Below are 23,160 nucleotides of genomic sequence, written 5' to 3' on the forward strand. Positions count from 1 at the left end.
GGGTTAGAGAGCTATAAACATTGATCATTTTCCTCCTGCATATACCCTACTGGGGATCAAACCAGCAACTCAGGAGTGTGCCCTAACCAGGAACTGAACCAGGGACCTCTTGGTTCATGGGTCAATGCTCAACCACTTAACCACAGTAGGCGGGCACAGCAGGCTCCTTAAAATGGGAAAGAAGACTCAAGGGTTTAATGGTCGATGGAAGAGATGTGAGACTGTAAGTAAGAGAACTTTCTTTGTCTAAAAATCTGTAAAAAAGAACTTGCTAAATCCAAACCAGTGGTGGTTCTTAGTAATCATTGCCATGAATTACTCCATGCAATGATGGCTTTTCCTTCCTGGTTTTACAGTGGATGGAGAGTGCTGAACATATCAGGCAGACTCCTTAAGTCTAAAATGCTAGCTAATACTTATATCCATTTATTTCTTAAATATGTACATTATTCCCCCTGCTCCCTGGCATTTTTGCCTTTTTGTTGTGTGGTTGACTACAAGATAGAAGTGGATGGAAGTGTAAGATAATGTGGGACGAATGGAATGGGAATTCCTGCTTCAGATAATTGATTCTTGCTAATTTAGCTAACCATGCATGACACAAGGCAGATGTTCAATAAGAGTGCTAATGTGTAAAAGTCAAGATGAACACAGTGCTAAGGAGTAAGAGCAAAATATATATTTTCTAACTGAGACCATTGCTAATGGTTAAGGAATCAAAGAGTAAATTCAGTGGAAGCCATCCTCGGGCATCACCTGCTGTGTACCCATGTCGTTCAGAGTGTTGGGCATGAGGTACTCTATCAGTTAGTGAAGTGCTCTGGGAGCAATGCATGACCTTACCACACTGTATCTAGGGGCATCCGACATGAGTCCGCTGGAGAGGGTGTGCTGCTCAGACTCTGCTTTGGTTTTCCTGACCCCTTCCCACCATTTCCTGTATTGCTGCCGGACCTGTAGAAGCAAAGCATGTTCTGAGTCAGCTCTCTGAGAGCGGTAAGAATGGAAAGAGTCATGGGAGGGAGGTGGACAGTGGTACCTGCTGGCTGAGGAGACAGTACACCAGGAAGATGAAGACGCCCTGCAGGCTGTTGATGATGGTGAAGAGATAGGCCATGGTGAGAGCAGCCGGACCCACCTGCAGGATTCCCAGACACCACGTGCAGCCCAAGATGAAGAGCTGAGCTATCGCTTTAAATGTCAGCATCCTGGGTAGGAGGAGAAGAGAGGCCCATGGTGCACCCAGAGCAACAGAATCAAGGCCATTCTCATCTCCACCCAATGAATGCTCCTTCCTTCCCCTATGGGTGATGAGTTCACAAACAGTGTTGTGTTCAGCTTTGACCTTGACTGTCAATGATTCTCCACAATAGAAATGCTACTTGGGTCCAGGATGGCATTTTGATTGAACTGATTAGTGACACTTCATAACGTAAGTTTCAAAAAAAAAATTCTGTAATGCTCCCTGATGATGCCTAATTTTATTCAACCAACATTACCAAGTGTGTTCAGTGCATCAAGCTGTGTTCTGGGGCCTGGGCAGTAAAAGCAACAGAGGCAAGATATTTATTTTTATAAAGGTCCCAGGCTGTTCCAATGACTAACACAACATAATAATGACGTACAAAATGTAGAAAGGACACTGGGTATGGAAGTGTAGAGGGATTGTGGGAAGAGTCACAGATTTTTCTAAGGGCACACAGATTCTCAGTACTTTTGTTGTAGGACTTCTGATAAAAGTCCTAAGAATGTTTATCAACCAACATCAATCCTTCCTGTGGCTGAGGGAGTTACAAAATGGAATTAGAGACAGAACATTGTGGCTGGAAAGTGAGCAGCCCACCACTGAGTACAAGCTGGCTGCCATTGGAGAACAGCTGCATCTCTTTACTCTGAATTTCCTCAGAAGACTCAGAGAAGGGACGTCAGGGCTGCTGAGGCTCATGGATATGCCCTTGGGTCCACACATGTCTGTGGAGTTGTCACCCTCTTCTCCATTTTACCTTGTATTCTTGAGGGTGGACACATCACTGTTGAGTGAAGAGAGTTTGCTTTTCAAAATCCAGAGGGTCATCAGAAAGAAAGCTAGATTGACCTTCAAAAAAACACAAAAGATTTAGTGAATACAATTTTATTTTATCTCAAAATAAAGGATCGACATTAAGCTTGTCCCAAAGAAATTCCACATTTACATACTTTTCATATTCAGTAACAGTGTTAGAGCTTTTAGTTTTAGGAGCATCTTAGAAAATCAAAGCAAACCCAAGACAACCCAGGAACATTCTTGCTCATGTCATCCTCCTGTCTCCTGATTATTTTGCTCTTCCAATGACCCTCCACTGAGTCTTAAGGATGCTCTGATGTCTTTACTCACAAAGAGGATGGTGCAGACTGGTCCAAGGAAGCCCCATATAAATCCCTTTTCTTGGTGGAGCCAGCAGCTAGGAAAGAGAGAGAATAAAAAATGCATTGGTCCTTAGAAATGTAGAACAATTATATAAATTCATTCATCAGCAAACATTGAGTGTCTCTGCTGTGGTAGGCTTTGTGGTTGGCTCTGAAGATACTGTCGTGAAGAAAGTAAGCTTGTTCTTCAATCCCACACATCTCACAGATAAAGAAACGGGAATGTGCCCTTACCGGGCAGGTGTTCCATAAAGGCGAGGCCTGGACGCTGCAGAAATGGCCACAATCACAGCCGGGACTCCGTAGCCCACAGGGAACATGAACTTCTTCATGAACCTGCTCACCCCGGAGTAGTTGGCCACCGTCAGGTTGCGAGCGGTGAGGAAGAGGTGCAGGCCCTCCAGCAGCATCCAGGTGAAGGAGGCCAGGTAGAGATAGTGTAAGGCACCCGCGATGACGGCGCACAGCACCTGGGGGAGGAGTGAGAGTTACCAGGTGGGATTGTCAGGGTGGAGCATGGCCCCAGGACCTCTCCTATATGTACCTTGCTATTTGGGAGAACTCTGCTGTATATAAAGGAATTATCCAAAGAAGGTGTGATTGCCCTGGTTGGTTTGTCTCGTAGATAGAGTGTCAGCTGGAAGACTGAAGGGTCCTAGGTTCGATTCTTGTTAAGGGCATCTCCTTGGGTCGCAGGCTTAATCCCCAGTTGGGGACATGCAGGATTATCTCTCATCATTGATGTGTCTATCTATCCCTCTCCCTCTCATCTCCCTTCTTCTCTGAAATCAATAAAAATATATTTTAAAAAGGGGGTGGATGGGAAAGAAGGTCTGATTTCTAGTTGGGTCAATGTGAAATTTGCTACTCATCCCTTTAATCTTCCCAGAACCCAAGGTCATTTTATTAAAATTTCCAATGCAGCATGACCTCATGTATCCCTCATTTCATGGTCAGGGCATGCATTATTTGGGTCAGTGTCAGTACCTTGTTCTCTGTTCTGTCGATGGCCGTGAGGAAGAGCAGATGGGCCAGGAAGAGGCAGAGCGAGAGCTGCAAGTGGAGTGAGGTGCTGGTGTTCTGGATGGCTTTGCACAGCAGGAAGGTGAGGGCCGCCAGGAGGAGGCACAGCAGAGAGAGGCTCAGCCCCACATAGGTGATCACAGCCAGGGCGGGATCCTCCTCCTGGGACCCAGCAAAGAGAGAGAGAGAGCAGTCACACTCTCCTAATCTGGGTTAATGGCCCTTCTACCGTTTTCACTTTTGGGTAGGGTACAACACAATTAGGAGTGCAGGAGCCAGGTAAATTTGTGATGTTTATGGATACTGTTAGAATTCTAGAAGGTTCTAAACTGATGAATTAAGATCCTGTAAACATTGATGGTTAAGAGAGTCCTCATTCATGACCAAGCCCTGGAAATCATAGAGTTGCTTTTCCTTCATGACTAAGCTTATAGGTTTTCATGTGATAGTCACAGAGGCACACGGCTCCATGTTGAGCATCATCCTCCATCTCCAGGAAGTGATACTGTGTGACAGAGTCTGTATCTAAAGACTCGATGTCCAGGGTTCAACTCCCCCGCTTGGACTTACTCTAAGCATTCCTATGACACCTGTTCCTTACAGATTCAAATCCTTGGTTAAAGAAGGAAAATGTACTGATTATGGTGGTAGTTTGAAAGTATTTTTTCCTGCCTATTATTTACTTTTCATTTATTTATTTATTTTAAAAAATATTTTTATGGATTTCAGGGAGGGAGAGGGAGAGAGAGATAGAAACATCAATAATGAGATAAAATCTGATCAGCTATCTCCTGCACATCCCCTGCTGGGCATTCAGTCTGCAGTCCAGGCATGTACTCTTTTTTTTTTTTTTTTTTTTCAAATAGGTCAACCAGCCTCATCCAGGCCCCACCCAAGGCACTCACAGATCAACACCCCAGCGCTATACTAACTCAACACATCCAGATCTAAGCCTTCATCACTTGATTCAGCAGACCCTCAAGTTCCCGCAAAAGTTTCCAGCCATGTCTGAGAGGCAGCCGTGGGCAGGTACAGGCGAGGAGCGAGCTGTTTCGGGCCTGGCTGCTCCGGGCCTGGCCTCTGTTGCTCTGGTTCATTCCACAACCAGCTGCTCCGGGTCTGGTCACTGCCGCTCCCGACCTAGTTGCTCTAGACTTGGCTGTTGCTGCTACAGGCCTGGCCGCACCCGACCCGGCTGCTCTGGGACCGGTTGCTCCGGTCCCGGCCGCTCCGGGCCTGGCCGCTCCCAGCCTGTCAGCCGCTGCTCCGGGCCTGGCTGCTCCCAGCCTGGCAGCAACTGCTCCTGGCCTGGCCGCACCAGACCCGGCTGCTCCGGGCCTGGCCGCTCCCAGCCTGGCAGCCGCTTCTCCAGGCCTGGCCACTCCCAGCCTGGCAGCCGCTGCTCCGGGCCTGGCCGCACCAGACCCGGCTGCTCCGGGCCTGGCCGCTCCCAGCCTGGCAGCCGCTGCTCCGGGCCTGGCCGCTCCCAGCCTGGCAGTCGCTGCTCCGGGCCTGGCTGCACCAGACCCGGCTGCTCCGGGCCTGGCCGCTCCCAGCCTGGCAGCTGTTGCTCTGGGCCTGGCCGCTCCCAGCCTGGCAGCCGCTGCTCCTGGCCTGGCCGCACCAGACCCGGCTGCTCCGGGCCTGGCCGCTCCCAGCCTGGCAGCTGCTGCTCCGGGCCTGGCCGCACCAGACCCGGCTGCTCCGGGCCTGGCCGCTCCCAGCCTGGCAGTCGTTGCTCCGGGCCTGGCCGCACCAGACCCGGCTGCTCCGGGCCTGGCCGCTCCCAGCCTGGCAGCTGCTGCTCCGGGCCTGGCCGCACCAGACCCGGCTGCTCCGGGCCTGGCCGCTCCCAGCCTGGCAGTCGCTGCTCCGGGCCTGGCCGCACAAGACCCGGCTGCTCCGGGCCTGGCCGCTCCCAGCCTGGCAGTCGCTGCTCCGGGCCTGGCCGCACAAGACCCGGCTGCTCCGGGCCTGGCCGCTCCCAGCCTGGCAGACGCTGCTCCGGGCCTGGCCGCACCAGACCCGGCTGCTCCGGGCCTGGCCGCTCCCAGCCTGGCAGTCGCTGCTCCGGGCCTGGCCGCACCAGACCCGGCTGCTCCGGGCCTGGCTGCTCCCAGCCTGGCAGTCGCTGCTCCGGGCCTGGCCCCACCAGACCCGGCTGCTCCGGGCCTGGCCGCTCCCAGCCTGGCAGGCATGTACTCTTGACCAGGATCAAACCTGGGACCCTTCAGTCCGCACGCTGATGCTCTATCCACTTGGCCAAACTGGTTAGGTTTCCTGCCTATTTTTTAAAAGATTAAATATTTCCTTGCCTTATTTTTCAAATCATCTTAAATCCATAATGATAAATTTCAACAATTAATTTTAGTGTAAGTAGATGAGAGAAGAAAGAGAAAGAGAGAGGATAAAAAAGAAATATGAAAATGATAAAGAATATGGAGGTTAAATGTTCAAAGCTGGTGCATCTGATAAAAAGCAATACGGTATTATTTACACTATTGTTATTATTGTAATAAATCTGCAAGATTGACATTACTTTCTGAGTAAATGTTTGCAAATAAATAGCAAGCTCTCCAGGTGATTGTGACACATACCAGGCTTTGAGCATCTTTGGTGTAAGGAAGTAAACTAACTCCTGTACCACATAAAGAGCTCCCAGATCCATAAGAAATGTATCAATAGGCCAATAGAAAAGTGGACCAAAAGGTGAACAACTTGTTCCCAGAAACAGAAATAAAAATCTCTCAAATGAAGATATTCTATTCCATTCCATTCCATTCACAATGGGAGACATATACATTTCCTAATATAACAATATATGTTATATTTATCTCTCAGATGGATAAAGATCCAAAACTTTGATAATGACCTTGTTGTGAGAGTGTGAGGAATTATACAGCTTCAGGTAATGCTGGTAGGAGTGATCACATGTGTGACCTCTATACGCTAAAATGTGGAAATCTCTACCAATATAGGTTAGGGATAAAAGTAAACCAAGCTAAATTTAATATTTTATTTTATGCTTTCACCTAAAACAATTCATTCTTCTGCATTTTTGTATATGCTTCTTTTTAAAAAATATATATTTTTTATTGATTTTTTCAGAGAGGAAGGGAGAGAGATAGAAATCTAGAAACGTCGATGAGAGAGAAACATCGTCCAGCTGCCTCTTGCTCACCCCCTACTGGGGATGTGCCCGCAACCAATGTACATGCTCTTGACCAGAATCGAACCTGGGACATTTCAGTCCGCAGACCCAGGCTCTACCACTGAGCCAAACGGCTTCGGCTGCATTTTTGTATATGCTTCTTGCCTTAAAACACAGCATTAAGGATAACGAGATCATGTTATGCAATACACATACTTTTTTTTTTCTTTTTAAAGAGATGACCTGTGGAATTTAGAGCATTCCATATTTGGAATAGGGAATTATTTTCAATGTCCTTAGCTATTATAAGTGTTGAGAAAAATGCTTGATTTTTCCTTTTAAAAATACTGATGAAAATCACCTCTTTCTTCATGTAATAAAAGTCAGGTTAAAACACTTCAGTATACTTTAGATATTATGTTTTGTAAGCATCACCTGAGGAAATACCACAAGAATGGCAGTGACATATTTAACAAATTTGGAGGTAAGTCTACTGTGAATCTTGGAACTGTGTCTGTAGGTGTCAGTGTGCATGCCAGCAAGTGTGAGTCACCCTTCGCTTTGCAGAGGCCAAATAATTGGGGTGTTATCAAGTAGTTTGCACATTCTTATTTGAGTTCTTAAGTCACCAGGGGAAATAAACTGTTTACTGTACCATGAAAAAAATTTTTTTACACAGTATGCATACTAACTAGATACTCAAACAGGAAAGCAATGAACTTTGTGTAAATAATTACAACTTTATTTGTAATAGGAAATGATCATGAAACAAAATTCCCACTATGAGAAGATTGGATATGTAATTTATAGCACACACATACAATGAAATGTGCTGGCAATGAAAAGAATGGAATGTCTTTTTGTATATTGGAATAGAATAATCTTTCAGAGATAATAAATAAAAACACAAAATGCACAGCCATGAAAAATAACACTATGTGAGTAAAAAAAAAAAAGAGGGACAAAGAATAAATGCAAGCGACGTCAGAGTAATGGCGGTATGAGAGAGGCCCTTGTCCTCTGCCTCTGAAATTTCAAGAAGTTAACCAAATGTAATTCAACATACAAATCCCTAGCCACTCTATCAATTCAGGGAAGCAGCCAAAATGGGGAGACAAAGAAACAGGTCGCAAATGAAAGAAATGGAGGAAAGCAAATGACTGGATAAAGAGTTCAACAACACGGTCAATAAGGTTTTTCAAGTATTTTCTAGAAAAGGCTGATAAATTTAGCGAGACCTTCGAGGATATGAAAAAGGATCAATTAGAAATTAAACATATACTGACTGAAATAAAGAATAATATACAGAGATCCAAAAGCAGACTAGAGGATCGCAAGAATCCATACTCAACACAGATGCATGCCTAAGAGACCCGTACATTGAAACATCTAAAAGTGGGCAACTGGGAATAAATGGGGAGATGAGAAGGGAGGACCTGCAGATGCAGCCCCTGGCTGGCTGGGAGAGGGAAAAAGCTGGCAGTAGTAGGTGCTTCCTTTGGCCGGGAGGAACAGAGAGCACAGGGGCTGGGAGAGTCCTGGGAATGCAGCCCAGCAGTGTGAGCGGTGAGGGAGTGTCTGAGTCAGCAGATGCCTGACAGAGCACGTGGTTCTGCATGTGGCTCCCCACTGTCCAGCTACTGGTGCTGTTCCAGACAAAGAAACAAAACCACAGAGCCCTGCTGCCACTTGGATTCCCAAAACTCACCTCCCTTTCCCTTGGAGTTGGGTACAGGAGCGTATTATCTGTAAACTAAGAGCTCTTGCAGGAAAACCATTTCCCTCTGTGACATCCCCAGGAGGGGTTACCATTATGGTAAGGGCAAAATGTATCCCATCCCCAAGTAGCATAACTATACTGTCTTACAGAAGCTGCAGTGGCTCAAGACTGGGAGATCACAGAGGTAAAACAATCTTGCAGTTCAGCACCATCTACTGGAAAATATTAGAAAGACCTCTTCAGAGATAAATGTGTAAGCAAAGGAGGACAGTAAATGCCACGAACAAGGAAAGTAATGAGGATGGCCAGAAAGAAAATATAAAACCTCCAGAAAGCAAGCTGGAACACATGGAAATATCCTATATAATAAAAGCCCAGCAACCAAAATGATGGAATGAGCAGCCTGCAAACAGCCTGTGGCTGGACTCACCCCCCAGTGGGGACCCCCACCCTGATTGGTGGCATGGCTGGCCTGCAAATAGCTGGCGGCCCCTCGCCCTGGCCAGCCCTACCCCCCACAGGTGTGTGGTGTGACTGGCCTAGGGACTGCTCATGAATTTTGTGCACCAGCCCTCTAATATTATATAAATGACAGAGATTTTGATATTGCAGTTCTGAAAGTATTCAATGAGATGTGGGAAAATATAGACAGGCAATTTAATGTACTCAGAAAAACAAATCAATGAACAAAATGAGTACTTTACCAAACAGACTGGAACTTTAAAAAAGAACCAATCAGAAATCCTAGAAATGAAGCATGCGATTAAGGAGATTAAGAGTGAACCACTGAGCATAGAAAACAGAGCCAAGAAAAGAATAGAGGAAAGAATTCATGATATTGAAGATGGAAATCTAGAAATGGTGCAGGGGAAGAAGAGAATTGAGCATAAAGAAAAATGAGAGCTCTATGAGAACTATCTGATTCAATCAGAAAAAGCAATATTAGAATTATAGGTAGTCTGAAGGAGGTGGAGAGGGAGCATGGAGTGGTGAAGCTACTCAAACAAATAGTGGATAAGAACTTTCCAAACCTGTAGAATGAACCAGATCCTCGAATAAAAAACACAAACAAAATTTTTAGTTACCTCAAACCAAAGAGGCACTTGGTAGTGAAGTGTCAAGAATTAATGACAAAGTTCTCAAAGCAGCCAGTGACCTACAAAGGAAATCCCATCAGAATTTCATCTGACCTCTCAACAGAAAGTCTACAAGCCAGAAGACAGTGGAACCACATTAACAAATTCAAGAAGATTGAATTATACCAAGCACATTCTCTGACCATGATACCTTAAAATAGAAAGCAATTGCAAAGCCCGGCCAGCATGCGTCCATGGCTGAGTATGAACTAGGAGGTCAGGGTTGGATTCCCAGTGAAAACCCATGCCTGGGTAGCAGGCTTGATTTCCAATGGGGGGCACACAGGAGATAGATGACCCATGATTCTCTCTTTCTCTTACACTAATATTTCTCTATCTCTTTCCCTTTTTCTTCCTCTCTGAAATCAATTATATATATATATATATATATATATATATATATATATATATATATACACATATACATACACACACACACACACACACACACACACACACACACACACATATATATATATATATATATATATATATATATATATCTCAGCTGCAAAAAGGAAGTAAAGAAACCCACAAATATATAGAGATTAAACAACAAACTGGAATTAAGTCTGCAACCCTTCAGAAGTGCATGGGCTGATTTTCTATCCACTGAGAACCTTGGCCAGGCTTGGAAAATAGCTCTATGTGAGGGAGCTTCTGCTGCTGGCCTTCAGATAAGAGCATAGACACATTGTGAAAGGGCCTGTGCGAGGACCACATAAGAAGGAATGCAGGTAGGCCCTAGTAGTTGAATGTGACCCCTATTGCCAGCTAACAAGAGTGTAAAACCTCAGTCCTACAACCATAGGAACTTAATTCTGCCAGCAACTAGGGAGTTCAGAGGACAGAAATCCTCAGATGAGAGTCTTGTGTATGACCCTGACTGGACACCATGTATATTTGTTGACCCACATAAATTGCAGAATAATAAATTATGCGTGTTTTTTTTAGGTGCAGCATGCACGGGAATTTATTACATAGCAATAGACATTGAACAAAGTCCCTTCTCAAGGCTCTCACCTGTACATCATAGTGGTCCATGAGGACAGCAAAACTGCTGAGGTGGTTGCATTGGCAGGTGGTGCTGGCGTCTCCGGTGCCCACCATCCAGCAGCCTTTGGTGGACCAATGACCACACCCTTTCTTGCCACGATCCCAGAAGACACAGAATACCTTCTGCCTTGGCCCTGGGGTCTCTAACTGTAGGGACAGGGCATGGTGTAAGCTGGGGGTTCTGGTGCTCAGAAATGCTTACCCAAATCCTGCTGGTGATGGGCTTTCCTATGAAGATGATGCATCCATGGGAGAGCCCCTGAACCCCAGGACTGTGACCAGGACTCAGGTCTTTTGCAAAACCCACAGCTCCATTTCACCAGCACTCACGTGGTTGAAGACAAAGGTGACTGGGGAGCTGAGGTTCTGAGTGTCATTATTGCTCACAAAGGCGGACATGACATCTGAGAGCAGGACATGGGAGACTTTCTGCAACAGGCCCTTGTGTGTCTCATTCAGTACTGACTGCTCCTCAGTTTCCGGGACCAGGGGGGCCCCAACCAGCAACTTGCCCATCCCTGGAGAGGAGACAAGGCCCACCACAGAAGGGCCTACAGACAAGGACAAGATTGACATCTCGGGGTGGCCCAAAGGCCCCCATCCTTCTGGGATGCATTTTCTCCTCTGACCCACCACAGCCCATACTTCCCTTTAATATTTAATTCTCTGTTTGTCACACTTTTGGGTGTCTTGTTCCACGGTGAAGTGGATCCATCATTACCTGAGCCACCTGAGTCCTGCACCACATCCCAGTTCACCAGCATCATTGTATCTTTAGTCCTCAGGGTGACATTCTTGCCTCCTTTCTCCTTCACCTCCAGGAACAGTTCTATGAATTGTGGGAGTTACATAAAGGAGTTAGATTAGTAACTGTGCCAGCGGTTGTAGCTATAATACCACTTTTATGTATAGACGTCTTTTGTATATATTATGTTACACTATATACCAAATTTTATCTGTAATATAAATATACTAAATAATACCAGATATATATATATATATATATATATATATATATTCACCAATCATCAGAATTTACAAAGCATAAGAGAAAATTTGAGCAATTATTCAACAACAAATTATATAACCTGAATGAAATAAACAAATTCCCACAAAGCCATGAACTATAAAAGTAACTAAAGAACTAGAGTCTGAACAGACCTGTCACAAGTAAGGAGATTGAATTCATAATTAAAACTTTCTAAAATTGCCCTTGCTGGTTTGACTCAGTGGATAGAACGTCAGCCTGCAGACTGACTGTTTGTATTTCAGTCAAGGGCACATGCCCAGGTTGCTAGATCCTCAGTAGGGGGCATGCAGGAGGCAGCCTATCAATGATTTTTTTCCCTCATCATTAATATTTCTCTCTCTCTCTCTCTCTCTCTCTCTCTCTCTCTCTCTCTCTCCTTGCCCGCTCTGTCAGAAATCAATGAAATATATTAAAAGAAAAAAACTTTCCAAAATAAAAGTGGAGACTTGAATATGTTCGTATATTTTCAGAAAACAACTCCAAGATCATGTGGATTCCTGCAACAGAGAGGAACTGAACAGGATATTTCTTTTTATTATTTTATTTTATTTTTTTTGATTCTTTAAAGTATTACATATATCTCCATCCCCCACCCCCATTGATCATCCCCCAGCCTCCCCTACCCACTGTCACATCCTCTCATCCCATCCCACCCCCAGTATCTTGTGTCCATTGGTTGTGCTTACATGCATGCATACAATTCCTTTGGCTGATCTCTTTCTCCCGCCCTCCCCAACACTCCCCAGTTTCCCACGGTAATTTGATAGTCTGTTCAGTGCTTTACTTCCTCTGTATCTATCTTTTTGTTCATCAGGTTATAATGTTCTTTATTTTCCATAAATGAGTGAGATCGTATGGTATTTTTCTGTCATTGCCTGGCTTATTTCACTTAACATAATGCTCTCCAGGTTCATCCATGCTTCTGCAAATGGAAAAAATTCCTTCTTTTTTATAGCAGCTTAGTATTCCATTGTGTAAATATACTATAGTTTTCTATTCCATTCATCTGTTGATGGGCATTTAGGTTGTTTCCAAATCTTAGCTATGGTGAATTGTGCTGCTATGAACATAGTGTTTCATATATCCTTTCTGATTAGTGTTTCTGATTCCTTAGGATATACTCCTAGGAGTGGGATTACTGGGTCAAATGGGAGTTCCATTTTTAGTATTTTGAGGAAATGTCATACTGTTCTCCACAGTGGCTGCACCAGTCTGCATTCCCACCAGCAGTGCACGAGGGTTCCTTTTTCTCCACATCCTCATCAGCACTTGATGTTTTTTGATTTGTTGATGATTGCCATTCTGACAAGTGTGAGATGGTACCACATTGACATTTTGATTTACATCTCTAGGATAATTAGTGACTTTGAACATGTTTTTATGTCTCTTGGCTTTCCTTCTGTCTTCTTTCAAAAATATTCTATTTATGTCTATTGCCCACTTTTTTTATTGGATCATTTATCTTTCTTTTATCAAGTTTATAAGTTCCCTGTAGATGTTGGAGATTAAACCTTTATTAATGATAACATTTGCAAATATATTCTCCCAAACAGTGGGCTTTCTTGTTGTTTTGTTGATGGTTTCTTTTGCTGTAAAAAAGCTTTTTATTTTGACGTAGTCCCATTTGTTTATTTTGTCTTTAGTTTTCATTGCCCTAGGAGCGGTATCGATGAGGAAATTTCTTTGGCATATGTCTGAGATTTTGCTGCCTGTGGATTCCTCTAGTATTTTGATGGTTTTCCGTCTTACGTTTAAGTCTTTTATTCATTTTTAGTTTATTTTTGTGTATGGTGTAAGTTGGTGATCTAGTTTCATTTTTTTTGCATGTATCTGTCCAATTTTCCCAATACCATTTATTAAAGAGACTGTTTTGACTCTATTGTATGTTCATGCCTCCTTTGTCAAATATTAATTGAGCATAGTGGTTTGGGTAGATATCTGGGTTCACTATTCTATTCCATTGGTCTAGTGCTAGTACCAGTCTGTTTTGAGAATAGTGGCCTTGTAATACAGCTCGAACTCTGGTATTGAGATCACACCTACTTTGATCTTCTTTCTCAGAATTGCTGTGGCTATTCGGGGTCTTTTTTTTTTTTTTTTTTAATTCCAGATGAGTTTGGGAGTGTACTTTCTAGGTCTGTAAAATATGCTATCTGTATTTCAATGGGGAAGTGCATTGAGTCTATAGATTGCTTTGAGTAGTTTGGACATTTTAATGGTGTAGAGTCTACCAATCCATGAACATGGTATGTTCTTCCATCTGTTTACGTCTTCCTCTATCTCTTTTTTCAGTGTCCTGTAGTTTTCCACATCTTTTACATCATCAGTTAAGTTTATTTAGTAATCTGGAACCACTGGCCCCTAACTGCTCACCTGTCTGCCTACCTGATGTCCCTATCTGCTCTTCCCTCCTGCCTGATCCCCTTAACTGCCTATCTGCTTTTCTATCCTGGCCTGATTGCCCTAACTGCCTATATGCTCTCCCTTCCTGGCCTGATCACCCTGTCTAACTTCTGCCTTCTCATGCGTGCCCCAGCCTTCTCACCTTTTCCCTTCTGCCTTCTCCCATGGTGTCACCCACCCTCGAGTTGCCTCAGGCTGGTCCAGCCTTCTCCTGGCACCTGCCTGCTTCCATCTCGTCTCCTGAGCAATCCCTCATCTCTGGAGCAATGCCCCGTGGCACACATAGAAGAGCTAATATGCTAATGGTCCAGTTGTGAGCCATTATGGCATCCTGATCAAATTTGCATATTACCTCTTTATACTATATATAGATGTTTATAAGAGTAATTGGGAGGTACAAGTGTGATCACTCAGCTCTACTGTGATGGGAGAGGAATGAGCAGGCATAAGAGAGCCTGTGGGCAGACAGGGTTACTTGCCTGTTCCTGCATCTGCCGTGAAGTTCTGTGGCCCAATGGGCAAGGCCTTGCTCAGCTCCCTCAGGACATGCTCCTGGCCAGTGAGCAGATTAGCAGCCACACAGTGCTGCTCTGAACTAGGCAGGGTAAGCAGGTCCCCTGGGGTCTCTAGCAGATTATCCACCTCCTGTATGACGCCCTTGGGGTGAATGGAAACACAGAACCAGTGGATCTTGCACTACAAAGGCTTTAGGAATACACTGATGCTCAGCTTCTGAGAACAGACCCTAGAGCCTGTCTATTTGGGACAAAGGTGGTATCTGATGGGATTCCCTGGGTCTTTGCTAGTGCAATTGCCACTCAGAGGTCAAACCCTGGTCAAGACTACTACTATGCAATTCCAGTGGCCAGAAATAAGAGGAAAGGTGTTAGTGGCTCTAGCAGAGAGTACAAATACATAGTATGCTCTTCCCACCCACCCTGGGAGAGCGGGGCCTCATAGCATGGCACCATTGGTGTTGGGGTCAGTCTCCTTCTAGACCAAGGTGTCCTCAGATCTCTATGGGATGCCTCCACCTGCCTCCCCTGGGTCCTGTCCTTACCTGGATGGTGTTCTTGACTGAAGCAGGCTGGAAGTCTCTGAGCAGCTCTTGGACTTTTTCAAAGAAGGGAGAGAGACTCTGGGGAAAGAGATGAGGCCTTAGAGGCCCTCATGTGTGGGTGGGGGAGTGTGGTGCATGGGTGGAGGGTGGGCTGAGTTGAGGGATCTTGCCTTCTATTGCCAGCTGGAGTCACTAACCTGGCTCTTGATTCCAGGAGGTGTGGTCCAGTTAGGGAAGGAGATCTCTGCAGGGGACAGGACAGCCGTCCATTAGGTAGGGCCTGGGGTCAGACCAGCTATCATCATACTGAGTAGTCCTCTGTTCATTCAGGTCTCTTAGCCCCTCTCCTCTCTGTGCCCCACTCCTTTACCCCTATGCCTTGGCTGGAGGTGATGACACGTGCTGACTGCACACCCCTGAATGGGGGATGCAGGGGTTATGGGAAGTGGGCCGAGGCCTGACACACAGTAGGTGAGCCCCACACAGAGGTGCAGGTTGTGAGCTATTAGACACCTTTGTCCTGGTGAGTAATTAGCTGCTGCCCGGGGTCCCCCAGGAGCCTTCCCCTTGGTACCCCAGCTTCTTCTGCAGGACCCCAGATCTCTTCCCATTTAGTCTCAAAGAACGGAAGCCTGGCTCAGCAGGTGCCCCCAGCATTCAGTGTGCTGCGTTCCTGTGGCTCCCCGTGAACATGTGATCAGGTGGTTTGAGTTGTGGGTCCAGGGGAATGTGGGATCTGAACTCCGAACCTTGTTCACAGACGGTGTTGTGTGCGCCATTGCGGGACCCAGGAGCCGGCTTCCAGCCAGGGCGGCAGCGGCACTCATAGCTGCCCTGGGTGTTGAGGCATTGGGTGGTTTTGTGGCAGGAGTTTTGCCCTTGTATACAGTCATCCACTTCTGAGGACAAAGCAGAGAGAGTGTCAGATTCCGGGTTCAGTTTCCTTTCGTCTAAACTTGCAAGGGGAAGGATAGGGTGGTGGATGCCTGAAGCCATGGGCAGCCTTCACGCCTGGGAGTCAGCCACATTTCTTGCATGGAAGCATCTGGAAAGCCCCACTGCTTCCTGCCAGGCAAGTGGTGCCTTTTCTATTGTAGTTCACATGGAGGTGTTCCGTGGGTAAGCATGGTGGCCTAGGTGCTCTGTTGTCCAGATGTGGCCAGAAGCGGCCCATGTCCTCCGTCGGACTCTCTCTACCATCACCTCCTCCCCTGGCAGCTCCCAGCTAGGGGAGGGGCAGCACCGCCACCTGGGTGCCAGCCTGAGGACTCGGGCAAAGGCCGGGCCGGGCCTTCCTGGGACCAAGTGCGGGAGAGGTGCTGTGGTCCTGAGCAGGCTCGTTTTGGTGGCCTTGATCCTGACTCCCCCGGGGGTGCTGTTGGCTGAGCTCTCCTTGGATCCTGGTGACTCTGCTGAGACAGCGCTCTCCCATCCACACGACTTCTGAGACTCCAGCCCATGGAGAGAGACCGAGAACCAGCCCTGAGCCTGACCTCTCGCAGACAAGGCTTTTAGGCCGGGGCCCAGAACGTGAACATGATGCCAGGCAGGCCAGGGCCACCTGGTCAGCGGGTGCCAGGCCATGAAGGCAGTGGGGCTGACATCCAGCCATGCAGTCTTGGGGTGTGAAGATGTCCCTTCTGATCCCCCTGAAGGCATCCCATGGACTGGCAGGGAGTGATGAGAATTCACATGTGAGCAAGGCCATGTGGGCCAGCACTGGGTGCCTGGAGTGGGGCACAGGAGCCTATGGGTGAAGAGTGGCAGGAGTGTCTGTCATCTGCCTCCTTGTTCTTCCACCAGGGACACAGACCTGTGGGCCTGGCCAGAGGGGCTCAGCCTCCGTCTTCAGTCCCACACTGGTATGGGCCCTCATGGCATCTGGGTTGATCTCCTCAGGAGAGGATTGAGCCTGGTGCAATGGTCCCCGATGACACCTGGTTTCAGGCTCTTCTGTTCCAGCAGGGCGGGCCTGTGGACCCCACTCAGAGTCCCTAGGATTCCTGGCTTAGCCTCCTGCTCTCCTCTCTATGTTCTGCACTAACCCCCTCTCTCTCTGGGTGAGTCCTGGTTCTGCCTGACCACTGCTGGCCCCATCTAACTGTGGATGCCTGAAGCCCCTTCCTGGCTCCACTGCAAAGGGAGCCGAGCCTGGTGATGAGTGCAGGCCTGCTCCTCCTGGGTCTCTGGTGAAGGGATGGGCCAGGGCAGCTGTTCTCTGAGCAGCCACCCTGGGGCATGGTCCCCTGGGATGTCCAACGGGAGAGGGTGTGTGAGATCAGAAGGGGAGGAGAAAATGGTGGACGGATAGGCAGACCTGTGGGACACCTCATCCCAGGGCCAGTCTGGAAATACAACTAAATTAGAACATTCACCTGGAATTACCAACTGAGGTCCAGCTGAGGATGTGACTTATAACAGGATGTGACTTAAAACAACTAGAGACAGGCAGGAAGGGGGAGGTTGTGAGAGGAGGGGAGCTGAGCGAGGAGGGAGCACTGTGTTACAAGAGCATACAATGGAGCAAGACGGTCTCTTCAACAAATGGTGTTGGGAAAACTGGACAGGCACATACAAAAAAATGAAGCTAGACCACCAACTTATACCATACACAAGAATAAACTCAAAATGGATAAAAGACTTACATGCAAGATGTGAAACTGTAAAAGTCCTAGAAGAAACTATAGGCACAAAAATCTCAGACAAAAATGAATAAAAATAGACCTGGAGACATAAAAGCATGGTTAAGACTGTTGAATCTCAGAAGGAAGGCAGAGGAGGTTGGTGGAAATAGATTAACCAATGAACTTATGCATAAACATAACCCGGGACACAGACCATGAGGTGGTGAGGACCTGGAGGGTGAGGGGGGTGGGGTGGGTGGCGGGCTGGAAGAGGTCAATGGTGGAAAAAGGGCACTTATGTAATACTTTCAACAGTAAAGATAAAAGTGAAGAGAAAGAATGAGTGTAGTCCAAAAACCCAACAGCCTCCACTGTGTTGTGCTCTATGATCACATATACTTTCCCAGCATTGTCACTCCCTTTTACAGATGGGCAAACTGAGGCACAGAGCAGTGAAGCACATGTCCAAGGTCATACAGCTACTTTTGTATTTATTTGTAAAAAAAAAAAAAAAGGTGGTGTTTTTTTTGTTTTTTGTTTTTTTGTTTTAAACACAAAACCACAATAATACTATCATATCTTGCATATTACCAGTGATTTCTGAAGAAGTGTCCTGGCTGGTGCTGCATGCCCAGCTGTCAGGTAGCTGTACCAGGACTTGGGTCCTGGCTCAAAGGCCATCCGCCTCTCTGTGCTAGTGGGACAGGCACCGGCACACTTGTCCCCACTCAGACCTGGGGGCTTCACCTTGGACCAAGGCCCGGCACCCTGTGTGCTGCAGGAATGGCTGTGGGGATTCCAAACCTCATGGAAGGGGAGATGGAAGGTGCAGATCATTCTTACCTTGACACGTGTTCTCACTCACATAACGGAACTTTACTCCCCCAGAAAGAAGCCTGTATCCTCGGCTGCATGTGCAATAGAAGCCCCCCTTCGTGTTATGGCAGTCTGCAGCGATTCCACAGGTTACTTTTATGGGTTGTTTACATTCGTCAATGTCTGGAATAAAACAGGGTAAAGGGTCACTTCCCAAAGCCATGAGTGTCCTCAGGGCAGAGAGCCTGGTCCCATGCCCAGCATGGAGCCTGAAGCTCAATCAGTGTCTTTTGGGAAATAATTAGACTCATACAACACTGCTGTGGCCTGAGCTAGCCAGTCCTGAAACCCACCCAATTGGCTCTGCTTTGCTCAGCTTTCTGCCTGTCACCTGGATTTGGATCCAGGAGCAAGAGCTGAAGTGGTGGGTGCCTGGAAGCTCTGCATCCCCCTCCCCAGGCCTGGAAGGGTAAACTGAGGCACAGGTTCCAGGCTCCTAGAGACCCAGCTCCTCCCTCTGTACGAAGCCATGTTCATTCACTTCTCATTTTCCACCTTCATGTCTTTTTCTTTCTCTTTTCTCTGTGCTTCATGATGGTCTGAGCACAAAGGCTGAGGACACCAATCATCATTCTGTCTCCATGTAGCCCTCCACCGCCCAAGCCTCTGTACCTTCACAAGTCTCCCCTTGACTGAGTTCAGTCTTTCCAGATGGAGATTGGAATCCTGGGTTACAGTGACAGGTAGCGCCACCGACGTACGAGGAGTCTGGAGGGCACTGCAGGTTCCACTTAGGGACTGTGGGACGGAGATCATGGTCAGAAGATGAGGCTGAGCCAGAGGCTGGGAGGGGTGTTGGGAGGGGCAACCCTGAGCTTCCCCTGCAGCAGGCCTTTCCCTGCCTGGGCTGAGAGGTGCAGGTGGGGGATGGGACTCTGGCTGTGGACGGAGTCACTCCCAGCAGACTCACTCGTGAAGCTCTGGGGTCCATCTTCCAACAGAATCAGCAAGACACACAGCCCTGGAACAGAGAGATGGGGGTCAGAGGGGCACAGAACAGGGAGGGAGGCCTGAGGGGGACATATCTGAGGAAAGGGGCTGCTCACCCCTCCAGGCTCAGGCTCTGTGCATTGCTCAAGGAGAGAGTGGCCGGTGGCACCTCCCTGGCCTCCAGTGCCCCTGGCCAGAGGGTCCGCACCCCTCGCCTGAGGGGGGCTTCCAGGCACTGAGGGATGGGAGGGGCCGAGCCTGGCAGGGGACTTGGCTTCTGCTGACCTGTGGGCAGCAGTTCAGGAGACATACTGGAGCCAGGTGGCCTTGGTTCTACTCCCAGACCCTGCTCAGGTGCTTCAGTTTCCCCTTCTGTAGAATGGGGATGAGGAGGGGGCCTTTCCCTAGAGTGTGAGAGTCAAGCACACAAGTACTGCCTGGTGTGTCAGAGTGCTTGCTGCTGCCATTTCTTTATTTAAAAATGAAGGGGTTGGGCCAGCTGTCCTCTCAGATCTCCCAAAGCTAAGGTGCTCCGGCCACACCTCTTCTCAGGGGCACAGGTGCAAGCACACTGCACCCACACCTGTCAGCCACAGGACCAGCTCTGGACTCCGTGGTGACATTTCACGCCCTGACTCCCTGCACACAGGAAGATGCTGGGGCTCATGTTAGGGCTGGAGGTACACGGGCCCCCCAATCCTGCTCTTCCTGCATCTCAGGGGCACCCCATCCCAGGGCATGTCCTGAGGTTCTCCTTAGGTCAGCAGGGGGTCCAGAGATGAGGACCCATACATCACAGAGAGAGACAAGGAGACAGATGGAGAGAAAATAAAGAGAAGAGAGAGGAGAGAGAGAGAGAGAGAGAGAGAGAGAGAGAGAGAGAGAGAGAGAGAGAGAGAGAATACAGAAATGGAGAGAGAAACAGAGAGGCAGAGTTAAGAAGACAGTGACCTAGAGAGATGGACAGAGAAATGGGGAACTCCTAGAAAGGGAGAGACACCGAGTCAGAGATTAGACTAAGAGACACAGAGAGATAGAGAGATTGAAAGCCAGATAGAGAAACAGAAGGGGAAGGGAGGGAGGGGAAAAGGAAGAGGGAGGGTGCCTGGGCAGCAGTGGGCTGTGGGGAGGGCTTGAGGGATCCATCCAGTCCCTGCTGATCTAGAGATGCTGGGGAGGCAGCCCAGACCCAGATAATCCAGGGAGAACAGATGGGGGCAGTGGGTGGAGGAATGGGGTCCAGGGAGACAGGGCAGGAGTGAGTCACCTCCTGGGCCAAAGGAAGCGATAACTCAGGGCTCCCCGTCCCCCATGGAGGGGCTCCCAGGGGGATTTGGGGTCTGTCAGTGTGAGCACAACTTGGGGAGCTGTGCCGGGTGCAGACTAGAGAGTCCCCTGAGCAGTCAGTTCCAGTGTCCAATCTTGATACCCCTCAGGCCAGCAGAGGGCAAAGTGCCCCACACCCTCTCTGAGGCCCTCACAGATGAGGTAAACTGAGGCTGGACTTCCTGTCTTCCTCCTCTGTGGCCACAGGCTTTGGTTAGTTCTCTCTTTGGTGGAAACCCACTTCCTCTTTGTAGGACAGACACAAAATTACCTTCCCTGGTAGGGCAGGCCCTGGGCCGATTCATCCCCAGCTCCCAAAGCCCCAGGGGAGACTTCCATGCTCACAACCGCCCAAGGAGACAGAGGCTCTGTTTATGTCCACTCTGCAGATGGACAAACTGAGGCTCAGAGCCCAGGAAAAGCTAGTGGAAAATCTGGTGAGAGGGGGCTGGGGAAGATGGAATGAGGGGTAAGTTTCCCAGGTCCTGCGGGGAGGGGGTTCTCTGTGCTGAGCTGGGCTTTCCTGCCCCACCACAGAGGCTGCTGGGCCAGAGCCCACCTCGGGCCCAGGAAGGCCCCCAAACAGGAGCCTGGAGAGGGGGCAGGTCGCCTGATCCCAGTCCCATCTGGGTGCATACCCCTAGCTGAGCCCTGGGCAGTCAGATTCCTGCCTGGGGCCCTGGGGCAGGGGTGGGGCCAGGATTCACTCCTGGCTCCTCCTGCTAAGACGAGGTCCCCCCCCCCCCCAGCCCATCCCCCAGACCCTCCAGTGAAATAATAATAATAGTAACAATAACAACACCAATAATGTTCACTTAATTCTCACTGTGAACCAGGACTCAACCCTTAACACAGCCTGTGAAGGGGAGACCAGTCTTGCTCTGCCCCATTTCACAGACCTGGAAAGTGAGGATCAGGGGCTCTGTGACTTGGCCCCCTGACACATCGCCCCCCTGCAGGTGAGCTCCACACAGACCCTGTGATTTTTAGAAAATTTACTAAAAATCATCTAATTGTAATCATGCAACAGGTGAATTACATGCTATGTAAATTACACCTTACCTTGATAAAAAACAAGCAGGCAAGCAAACTAACAAACAAAAAAATAGCTCAGGCCTGGCACCCTGGGCCCGCCCAGGGAGCCCCATCCTTGTGGCCTGGGGAAGTTCAGAGTGGCACCCCAAGTGTCATTTCCTAACTCTCTTTGTTGCCCTGTTGTCCTGGCAACGGGCTGCCCCAATAACCTGATAACCATTAGAGCCACCCTGGGTGGGGCAGGAAGGGAGGCCAGGGGGAAGTCAGAGCAGAGCTCAGGCTCAACCCACAGCGGCAAAGCCCTTAAGGCACAGCTGAGTCCCCGCTGGGTCTGGGGGAGCAAAAGAGGGGGTCTCCGGGCTTCCCCTGCCACACGATGGGAGACGTGTTGGGGTCAGCCCGTTGTGGAGGGTCCCCCTTAGCTCCCTAGCCCCCTGTCTGCACTCTGCTAAGAGTGACTTCCTGAGGGGGTCACAGCACTCATTCTGCCCCTCTCTTCCCCCGGCTCCAGTTTCCCCTCTTAGGGAGCAGCTTCCAAAGTGGAAGGAGCTTGGAGATCCCTCTGGGGGTGGGGAACAGACCCTTAGAGCCCCCGGGGGGGTTCCAGCCAGGTGTGGGGGTACCCGGGCACTGCCGGCTGCTCTCCCTTGTGCCCCGGCTCCCGCCTAACCATGTGGCTTCTCCATGTCAGGCCCCAGAGCTGCCAGTGGTGCCTATTTCTCCTTGATGGGGGTGGTGTGGGGAGACTGGGAAATGGAGGCACCAAAGGGGTGCTACCAGGAGCTCCCCTCCCCCTCCCTTAGGGGCCCCAAATTCTTACCCTGTAGGATGTGACAGGCGCTGAGGTGGAGGCCTCCCATGGTCTGGGCAGGGTGGTTCCGTGTTGCCAGGCTGGGCAGCTCTGCATCGTTCTGTGGCCTCCTGGCCCTTATACAGCCTGTGAGTTGGGGTGGAGGAGCCACTGCCCAGGGCGGTGTCTCCACACCATGCACAGAATCGTCTATTCTTTTGCCTTCTCCTCCCCTGGGATGTGCCTTGAGCCCTAACCCCTGTGGAACTCAGTCTTCCTGATGGGAATGGGAATACAATGCCTGCCACTGGCCTCACCAGCAGGGCAGGGAAGAACTGGGCTAACACACTGGAAATGCACTGAGATGTTTGCTGCAAGCTCAGGGGAGGCCCAGAGAGGAAAATCCTATTACCACCACTATCACGACGCCTGTCAGCAAGCCGGATGGCTCTGACTTCAACTGGACCCCAAATCCCCCCACTCTCCTCATCGGCCCCCACCCTGGGCTAGCCCCATCGACTCCCACGTGGGTGCCCTGGCTCCTGTCCCCAACTCTGTTCCCCTCTGTCAGCCCAAGAAACATTCAAACCTGTA

General features: G+C 48.7%; 2 protein-coding genes across 2 annotated transcripts in view; both read right to left on the minus strand.

The window, feature by feature from the left end:
* Positions 1–23,160, minus strand: part of LOC311623595 (adhesion G protein-coupled receptor E2-like) — a 236,445-nt gene that overhangs the window by 111,398 nt on the left and 101,887 nt on the right. The gene's annotated exons all lie outside the window — the stretch shown is intronic.
* On the minus strand, positions 137–15,764 carry LOC311622589 (adhesion G protein-coupled receptor E2-like; the record flags this gene model as incomplete). The annotated part of the gene is made up of 13 exons (XM_084883840.1): positions 137–166; positions 844–954; positions 1,040–1,208; positions 2,004–2,095; positions 2,375–2,441; positions 2,641–2,876; positions 3,394–3,591; positions 10,460–10,635; positions 10,813–11,043; positions 11,214–11,321; positions 14,405–14,582; positions 14,986–15,063; positions 15,735–15,764. The coding sequence occupies 13 exons, from the start codon at positions 15,762–15,764 to the stop codon at positions 137–139; spliced, it is 1,704 nt and encodes a 567-aa protein (XP_084739966.1).

This window comes from Pipistrellus hanaki (assembly GCF_964339955.1).
Source record: "Pipistrellus hanaki genome assembly, chromosome: 5".
Taxonomy (NCBI): Eukaryota; Metazoa; Chordata; class Mammalia; order Chiroptera; family Vespertilionidae; genus Pipistrellus; species Pipistrellus hanaki.